General features: G+C 53.4%; 2 protein-coding genes across 2 annotated transcripts; one reads left to right on the forward strand and one right to left on the reverse strand.

Moving 5' to 3' along the window:
• Positions 1-2,476: 2,476 nt before the first annotated feature.
• B0T23DRAFT_429633 (eukaryotic integral membrane protein-domain-containing protein) lies at positions 2,477-3,672 on the reverse strand (the record flags this gene model as incomplete). Its single annotated transcript, XM_062840203.1, has 2 exons — positions 2,477-3,221; positions 3,296-3,672. The coding sequence occupies 2 exons, from the start codon at positions 3,670-3,672 to the stop codon at positions 2,477-2,479; spliced, it is 1,122 nt and encodes a 373-aa protein (XP_062691740.1).
• Positions 3,673-6,784: 3,112 nt separating this feature from the next.
• Positions 6,785-9,737, forward strand: B0T23DRAFT_164437 (WD40-repeat-containing domain protein). Its single transcript, XM_062832783.1, has 6 exons — positions 6,785-6,935; positions 7,073-7,089; positions 7,200-7,363; positions 7,582-8,820; positions 8,887-9,318; positions 9,370-9,737. The coding sequence occupies exons 1-6, from the start codon at positions 6,889-6,891 to the stop codon at positions 9,391-9,393; spliced, it is 1,923 nt and encodes a 640-aa protein (XP_062691741.1). The 5' UTR covers positions 6,785-6,888; the 3' UTR covers positions 9,394-9,737.

Below are 9,737 nucleotides of genomic sequence, written 5' to 3' on the forward strand. Positions count from 1 at the left end.
GGTTTGGTTTCCGAGTTGGGCGGGCTATAATCAGCAGAAGACGACAGTGACTTCTTTCAACCTGGATACCAGAGGTTGTTCTACAAGAAGCTTGACAACGTTGCTGGTACGTATGAGTCCAATCCTCTTCAACATCAAGGTACGCCTCCCCTGAAACTTGATATTGGTTCCCACCATTACCGTCAGCCTCATTTTAATTCTCATCATGGAAACAACTCATGATATGCCGTCTTGACCACCGTCTTTATCGTCCCCTTCCTTGACTCTCGCTCGATCCATGTTCCATAGAATTCTTGATAAGAACAACACTTACCTTCCTTTCTCTTTAGCCCTCATATCTCACATCTTCCTTTCCCCCCTCATCGTCTTCAACATCGCCATGAAGTCTTCGTCGCTGTGCTCTTCTTTCATTTCGCTTTCGTTGCCAGCATAGTCGACAATATCAGTGTCAACGGTGTTGCCAACGTCAGCATCCTCTCCTTCCTCTTCAACGTCATCCACCCCATCTTCATCTTCGGTATCGTGAAAATCAGTGCCACCTCGTTGCCCCCCTTAATCAACGGCATCACTGGTTACATATCTGTCGTCGACTTGCAGTCCCGCCATCATGTGCTCTTTTACTTTCCCACTCTTCCTCCTCTACCCAACCATTTCCGAACTCTTTCACATACTCACTTGAACTAACACAGGTGGTTCTTTCCATCACCACTTGTCCCCGTATTCTCTCCCCTCCCATGTGATCTCTTCTTTCTCTTTCTCTTCGTCATCCTCAATTTTGCTTCATTTTATTTCATTCAGGAATCATGTTTAGGTGTTGATCAAACTGGGCCAGTCTTCATACCAATTTAGACAACCGCATTTTCATTAACCACGCACCTGTTTCTAGGAAACTACTCTGGTGGATTAGAGGAGGATTGGGAAATGATGTGACGCTATCAAGACACCAGCTGTTATTTCGCCGGCTAGGACACCCACATCGGTCCCAGCTGCTGCCGCTGCCATCTCGGTCCTCGTCTTGCTACCGGCGTCGAGTCCGGGGCCGCTGTCGCTGTCGCTGGGGAGTGGAACAGGATGATGACGGTAATGGCATAGAGGACGAAGAGAGTGGATGATGATTGCGACGGGTTGGCGCCTGATGATGATGATATGTTCGAGGATGATGAGAACATACCTACATGAACAGAGGAGAAACTAGAAGAACTTTTCGAGGGAAAGCAAGAGAGAGGATTGTACAAATAAGGAAAACGGTTCGCAGCCTTCAGAGTTAGCTAATGGTCGTGAGACTAAACCAAAACTGAACATGAGACAAGTCAATACAAGTGCCAATACAGTTTAGCTGGAATGAAACCCTTTCTCCGTGACATGACACAACTGCCCCTGTGGACTAAGTTGGAAACATTTTAAGAGAAAGATTGAATCTGGGATGATCTTGGGCAGAAAAGGTTCATGGTCAAGTAGACGGTATTCCAGAAACGAATGTACGCATGATGCAATCTTTTGTACAAGTTTTGCAATTCACGTTTTTGATTTAATTTCACAACTACATCAGTTTGGAACAAGGTACTAGAAAAATTGGATGTTTAGCAGGACTTCGCGTACCCTTCCCACCGACTTTGCGCACTTCTGTCACGAGAAAACTTTGTAAATCAACAAGTCCAACAGTTTTAAAGGAGACCAAGTAGGAAGTCAAATGCTTTCTCAAATGTTTGAGATTTCTTTCAACCTACCTCTGGGTTAAAGAAAAGGTAATGACATAGCTGAAAGGGGGTGAATGAGAAACTCATGACATAAGTGTTGTTTTACGAGAGTGTATGCGCAAAGTCAAAGTCGGGTGGGGCGTATTCTGTCCTTCGTGTTCTCAGCGTGCTAAATAGACTTGCCAATATTTCCAACACAGCGGGCAACTGATGGCATGCAAGCCACCAGTCCTTTGCGATCGAGTTTTCATGAATCAAAACATAACTTATAAAATATTCTTGGTAATTCTGGCTCTCTTCGAGCAGTTGCTACTTTCTGTTCTCTGATTATGCTTATGCTGTACGTGACAGACGTCAGTTGGAGGTTTCCACTTCTCAGATCTACTGGGTTGGACGCACACCCACAACCTTAAGTCTTGATATTCCACTTCCTCTCCTCTTGGTTCTGTTCCTCCCACTTCTCGTACTGCTGCCCCTCCTCCTCTGACTCCTTCTGCGAGTAGTACTTCCTTCCTAGGTGGCTTCGTTCTTCATGAATGACATATCGCCAAAGGTATGGTGGCATGCGTCCGCCATATCTTCGAGAATAATTCAGATCGGGTATCAATGCAGTCTCGGTCATTCTAGTCCCGCACGTTCTCACGGATGATTATCGCGTAAATCGTAGGCCACGCTGTTCCATGACAGGATCTCCTCGTTGAACTTTTCCCCCGCCCCGATAATAGATGCGTCTAATCAAGCTGACCGTTGCAGTAATTTTTGGCGTTTCTTATTCATCTTCAAGCGCTGCTTCTGCTGCCGTCATTATCGGAGCTGGAGCCCGCCTCGCCCGTCTGCGCCGTCATCGTCTTTTGCGTATTCGCCTGCGGTTGTGTCTGAATGGTTGGGCCGGTAGCCAATGGAGCGGGGGGCTGAACAGCGGGCGGGGCTGGGTTACTCGAAGCGCGAGCGGCGGCGCCGGCGGTGGCAGCATGCAGACGTTGGTCGAGAGCTTTAAGAGCCAGCGCCCTCCTACGCTCAGCCTCGGCTCTTGCGCTGCCGGGCACGCCGCGTTGGTGGCTGTGGTGCGAGAAGGCATTGTCGCCTCGCGCGGCTGAGATGTGATCTTGCGTAAAAGGCGTGCAGACGCGCATGGCGACCAGCATGTTGAAGACGTTCTCGGAGATGCCCGCAACCACGGGCCGGACGGGACCGGGGAAGAACTCGGCAAAGGCAAAGGTCTCGCTGGCGTCACCGCGGAGGGAGCTCGTCTGGGACTGGTCGAGGTCGGGAAAGACGGCCTTGTAGAAACGGAGGTAGGTCCAGCTTGTGATGAAGCCGTAGACGGCGAGTAGGAAAGATACGCTCGTGAGCATGGGGGTGAGGCACAAGGCCGTCACGACGCCAATGTAGAGAAGTGGGAAACGGGGCACGCGGAGCGAGAGGATGCCGCGGAAGAGGGTGACGGTATGGGCGGGGACGAGCTGGCTGAAAGCGACGAGGAAGGAGATTTGGAGGGAGATGGTGCCGGCGATGGTCATGAGTCTGTAAACAGCAAAGGGTTAGCCAGCCATAGTAAAGCAGCAATGCGTCTTAGCTGGTTTGGATCGTGTACGTACGTCCATCGCTCGTTCCTGGTAAAGGTGAAGAAGAGGATCAAGGTGGCAAAGCAGAGAGCGTTCGGGATCAGGGAGGTGACGAGCAGGAATTTGGCGAGCTCGCGCGAGGACCAGGCGCGCTCAAGGTAACGACCGCCATGGTAGAGGGTCAGGGCTGCGATACTGAAGGTGAAGATGTTGCTCTCGACGAGGGTGGTTGTCACAAAGGTCCACGGGTAGACAAGCGATAGCTGAGGAATCAGGTTGAGATATGGGATGACAATCTCGGAGTGCGCCGTCCACTGGCGGTATCGGATGGCAGCGCTGAGGACGGACTGGAGGCCGAGGGCGAGGAGGCTGATGCGCGTCACGGGCGGGAGGTTTATTCGTGGCGGCATGGCGGTGATTATGTTTGGTATCTAATGGCCTGGGTATCGTCTATGAAGTGGTAGTAGTAGTAATAGTAGTAGTATGAAATAAGATATCGCAATCAGAGCATGATCGTCGAGTTCGTGCTGGCTGCGACATCGAGGGGTCGTCCGTCACCTGTCGCTTGTCAGATGGAAGCTGTCAAGCTGCAGGCCGTCGCGCCCTGGCGGGTCCGTGTCTGTTCGTCGTAGTGTAGCTGGTCACGGAATGTCCCGTGGCCTGGCCGGCAAGGTTCTAGAGCCGAACTGCAGTTGTTGCCTCAGGTGTCAAGCAACGGGCGGCCCGCCGATCATGTGTCACTGGAGAATTGGATCGTGCTCCACTTAAGGGTATGGAGATTGCCCAATGCCCGCCATGCAATCATGGTGCTCCATCCTGCAGCCGGTACGTACCTGCCTTTGACAAAGAACCTTGAATCCAGCACCATGTAACAGCATCCGTCACAGCTCAGCAGCAGTCAGACAGGACAAAGAACATGAACCGATCCGGATCATGCGGCGAAGACAATGAGAGTATCTCAACAAGAAACACATAGGGCCACTGGATGAGTGTGTCAACCTGACTTTTCAGTTCAATTTCTAAACCCCCCTCCCCCTCCCCCTTCTCTTGGACTCCAGTGCTCGGAGAGCCTGGGACTGTCGTATCGTTAACCGACGTACCAAGAATGCAAGGGGGGCTGTTCCGTCCAACTTGATCTACGACAAAGCAGAAGACAACCATAGCGACACGAAGTTCCAGCAGGAGCTTATACACTTCTGGCTTGGTGTTTGGGTTGATGATGGAATCGCACTTCCATAGAGGTGGTCCCACAAATAAATAATCCTTCTACACTACCTATATAGTACGATTGCCCTGAATTTGGTCAAGTCGGCAGAGAGACAAAGAAGGCAAACAGCGATCATGCCCTAGAAAAAACACATGTACTGCAGAGATGAAACTTATCATCAGCGAGCCGTTAAGCGGTCGTTGCCCCGACAATTTCATTCAGGCGTTGCATTCGACGTCTCCGCACAAAACACGCGTGCCACAGAGTGCGTTCGCTTCTTCGGCCTTGAGGGGGGAAAAAAGAGGGTCGCAGTCTCGATACCGGCAGTGTCCATCCCAAAAAGGTGTGGGGGCAGAGCGGGACGCTTGTATGTACTTGTACCCCTGAAACGAACCATCGGGCTGTTTGTGATGAAAAAGGCACGTCAAAACCAACTCCAGCCAATCGTTGCGGCAGCTGGTCGAGATCGAAGAGCCCCGGGCCTTGGTCCCTTGGCACCCTTGCCCAGTATGTAGCGACCCTTTCCAGTGGCCGTGCTGATTGGCCGCCCATTCGATGGATGGCAATTGGCGAGACACGGAGAGAGGAGGACAGCCTAGAAATGGAACGCCAGGGCTTTGTTCCTCCAGGGAGCAGGTCTGCAACACACGACGCTGCAACAGAATCGAAGCCAGTTCTACTTGTCCGAATTTCAGGCGGGCCAGCCCAGGTTGAGGGATCAATCGCAAAACGAGGTGGATGGAGAGCTTGGTGAGTAGATTCGCGTGCTCTGGAAAGGGCCGGGGAGGGGGGCGAGATTGGGTCTGTCGCATACACCAGATCATCGTCACTGGCTGATTGATGGTTGGTTACACGTTGGGCCAATGTGAGAAAGGGATCGTCACCTCGCGAACAGGAGCCTTGGGAGCCGGGAATTTAGTGTAGTGTAGTGTAAAGGGAGGCAATCGCACTGTCATCTGCGAACCATGATAAATATTGTTAACCAAGTTTCATGAGTTGAGCATTTGCAGTTCGTACAGTAACGGCGCACATGTGCAATGTGCAATAGTTTAAAAGCAGGTCAAAGGCAGAAAGGGCGACTTGCATCCCCCTTCCTATCCTTCTAGAGGCACCTCAATGCTGCGGAACAAACGACACACGGCACAATCGCCTGGAACTGAATCCTGACCCATCATATCCCGGCTAACCTACCTAATGTTCGACTGGCCCGGGCATCCAGAACCCCAAAAGATGGATCGTCATATGCGATGGAACGCGAAACAACTGCCATCCAATTTCTTCAACTGATCGGATGAAAGACTCGTCAGCAATGGGACAACAGATGAAAGCAGCAACTGAAACATGACATGAAGTTGCCTGTTAGAAGGCTACGCAGCCGTTAAGCGCATTGATCACATCGCTAACAGTCGGATACCGAACCTTCTTATCCCGCGGTACAAATTCCATTGAATGATGGACAGCAGTACGTACGTGTTGGTTGTCCAAGAGTGAGATGAGGCGACATCAGCAATATGAAGGAAGGGGGGTTCTCCAGATGGGCTGGATGACCCCTGTTCCTCATCGACGTCCCCCTCTCCTGTCGGTCTTCAATACCTAGTGTAAATACCTGCGCTGCTATGAATGACGTGGATTCGCTAATAATGCTGTCTGCTCTCATGATTTGTTAACACTTTGGAATCGTCGATTGCAAGTGTCGAAATTGAAACTGTCTGTCTGCTGTCTTGGGCAAGCGGGCGTGGCACTTGGTTTGCAGTTCCATTTTCTCCATATCCCAAAAGGGACTAGCGCGCGGCCTGCATCTTAGCACTCGCCTAAACGCGCAGCAGCAGCAGCAGCAGCAAGGCCCAGGACCGCCAGGGCAGGGCAACGACCGGACCGGGGGCAAGGCCTTCGTGGACGGGAGGTACCTTCCTTGTCCTCCATTTCGATGCAGCATCTGAGCAGCCGGGCAAGAACCGAAGCAGGAGCTCGCCCACCTGCCCACCCAGTGCACCCACGGCGGCACCCACTCCCACCTGCCGTCCACTGCCTGGCCCTGCGCTGCGGTGGAACACCTCGAAATCCGCACTGCCCGGGGCCCTCCCGTTACCCACCGTTCCAGTCCCAGAGGCCAAAGCCAAATCCAGCCAAATCTACCACAAATCTAACCCCCATCCCATCCTGCCGTTCGCCCTCCGCAACCAACCCTCAGCGTCGCCGTTCCAAGCGTAAACACTTCGACGGAGCTGCAGATTCGGCATTCTTGAAAGCGCGCTACAGTACCTGATACCCCATTTGCCGCGCCTGGTCGTAGATACGATCCCTCTCCCTGGACCGCGCCGACCAGTACATATTTTGTCGCCTTCGACCCGTTTTCACAACCAGTGTCCAATCGCTCGCCGCCCCAGCAATCTGCCCGTGACTGACGACGACGACGACGATGAAGGAACTACTGGACACGGACCGAGTGAACTATCTCGTTTGGAGGTTCGCCCATCCCTCCCCGCCACCCTCTGCGCTGCTTGTCAAGTGTCAAGACTCGGCGCACTCTCCCTCCCTCGGCTTGGGGCTGTTCATAGCATGGCAGGGTACTGACGATGGACTTGCCATCTCGCGTCTTATAGATATCTACTCGAGTCCAGTATGTCTGCTTTTCTTGAATCCCTCCAAGGCGCATGGCCCTTGGCGGTTGGTATATTTCTTTTTCCCGCCTTGCGAGACTAACCGCGCGCACCGTCTTTTGTTCCACAGATTATCGAGACACTGCTGCCAAGCTCCAGAAAGAATGGCGAGTGCAGGCTCCCCACAGGAAATTTGACTTTGCAAAGCATGTGCACACGTACGCGCTGGTGTCCTTGTTGAACAAGGGCCTTATCTATGAAGACTACCAAAGGAAATTTGCGGAAGCCAACCAGGTACGATAGCCGCGCACTTTCCTTAGCATTTGCTGCTCGATCCGTTGCTCTCCAAAAATCTGCATCGGCTTCAATTCGGCATGACCTAGATGGCCGGCCGGCGTCATTGTGCGCTGCCCTCTGGCACACCCGGAAAACCCCCGTGGAAGTCGGCTCCTGTGGCTGCAGCGGTTGCAGCGCTGTAATGGGGTCCAGGTTTTTTGCTGACATTTTAACAGGACACCCGTGAAGGGCAAGCAGCAGCCGAGAGCGCCCGCGGTGTGTTCGGGCCTCTCAAGTTTGAACCAGCACCCAATGAATCCGGGGAGGATATGGAGGAGGAGGATGAGTCGGAGGCTGAGACCGAGATTGAGAATGGAAATGCGCGAAAACGCGGGAGTGAGCGGCCGCATCATGTTTTGCGCAACGGAACGCCAGCAAAGCGACAAAGGCTGAGCAATGGCAACGAGAACGGAAATGGGGCGGAATCAGCCACGACGCCCATGGAAATCGACTCTCACGCAGACAGCAGCAGCAGCAACAACAACAACAACAACAACTCGAGTAGCAGCAATGTCAACAACAACAATCATGCCTACCCGTCGCCCCTGGAGGGCGAGCAGGCCGCATCTCCACCACCACGCACCGAGGGCCCAGAAAAGGGCACGCAGACAGAAGAGCCGCTAGATCTCACGCCGGCAACGGTATTCCTGCGCATGGGCGCCGACGAGAGCACAGAATCAGAACTATCAACAAGCCAGGACCAGATGGCCGAAAATCCGATTGCTTCGCCGCTGGCGCTGTTCTGCGAGTGGAACCCCAGCAACCCATCCATCTTGGCGGTTGCCGGGACCGAGGCGCTAGCCCGTCTTTGGACTCTCTCGCGTGGAGACGCCCCAGTGGCCGACATCCCTGCAGGTCACGTGGACGACCGCACGGCCCCCCCTTTCACGCTCAACTCCAGCTTCTCCAGCCTCACCGAGCAGGACGTCCTCAAGTCGTCCACCGTCTCGTCACTTGCCTGGAATGCCGATGGTACTGCCATTGCTCTGGCTGTGGATCATGGGGGCAAGTCGCGTGTCAGCATCTGGGATGTCAATGGCTCGCCTATCCACCGCTTCGATGGCGTTGACCCTCCCGTCATCAAGTTGCGCTGGAGCCCCAACAAAGACTTCATTTTGGGCGTCAGTCTCGATAGCCGCGGCATAATGGTCACTGTGTTCTCGCTGTCGACCGCAAACTCGGTCTCTCACCTCCTTGAACGCACTCTCGACGATAGTGTTCTCGATGTTTGCTGGGTTAGCGAGACCGAGTTTGTAATTTGTGGAGGTGATTGCTTGGTCGCCCTGCGCTGTGAAGAGAAGGGCATCGAGCCCGGCAGAGAGTTTGACATCGACAAGGACGAAAGTTTCAGTCAGATCAAATACGACGCAAAGACGGGGCTTATTGCTACTGCTACTGAAAAAGGCGTCATACATGTAAGCGAGACACTGCAACCAAGAAAACAACAACATCTGAACCTCTACTAACACACTACCCCTCAGATTTGGGACCAAGCGGGTCAACGGCGGTCCATCAGCGCCCATATCGGAAACATCACCGGTCTTTTATGGCAGCCCTTGGACCGCGAGCCGGAGGAAGATGAAAGATTGCTTGCGTCCAGTGGGGAAGATGGCGCCATCTGCATATGGAACGTGCGCAACGCTGACAACAAGGCAAAGTACTCGATGACGATGGCCGATCAGATTGCCAGCATCGCAATGACCCCCGACGGCACTTACATTGCCGGAGCAACCGCGGACAGGGTCTTGGTGTGGAAGCTTGATGATCCAACGGTGCCTTACGCGAGCTGGAACAAGGAATCCCATCCGGGATGGAGGAGCCCCAAAACAGGCGCAGAAGCGGACGAGATTCTCGCACCCTGCCTTGGCTGGGATGCAGAGGGAGGAAAGCTGGTCTATGGCCTAAATAGTCGGGTACGTACAATCTTCTTCCCGGCTTGTGGACTTGTGCTAACAATGTCGCAGCTTGCTGTCATCAACTTTCGCTAGGCGCGACCTAAGGATGGCCTTCATGAACTCGCGCTGGTCCTTGACGAGATCGGTCTGATTGCTGACGAATCTAACGTGTACTCGGCCACGACCTCGTCTCAGGCCTCATATGTGGCCTCCGAGGCCAGCTCGTGATTCCGCTTCGGTCTGCGCAGCTTGGCGGTGGCCCTCGGGTCTTGATCCTTGATCGCTTCGATGTCACGAGAAGCGCGAAACGCGAGGCGGGTCTGTTAGGCGTCGAAATGACGTTTCTAGTCGCATCCGTTGTTCAAGGACCATGTTGCCCCCAGTTGTTCCGCCCAAGCTCGCAGCCAGCAGTGCTTGCCAGCATTGCATGAGGATGG

The sequence above is a fragment of the Neurospora hispaniola genome (genome assembly GCF_033458365.1).
Source record: "Neurospora hispaniola strain FGSC 10403 chromosome Unknown B0T23scaffold_5, whole genome shotgun sequence".
NCBI lineage: Eukaryota > Fungi > Ascomycota > Sordariomycetes > Sordariales > Sordariaceae > Neurospora > Neurospora hispaniola.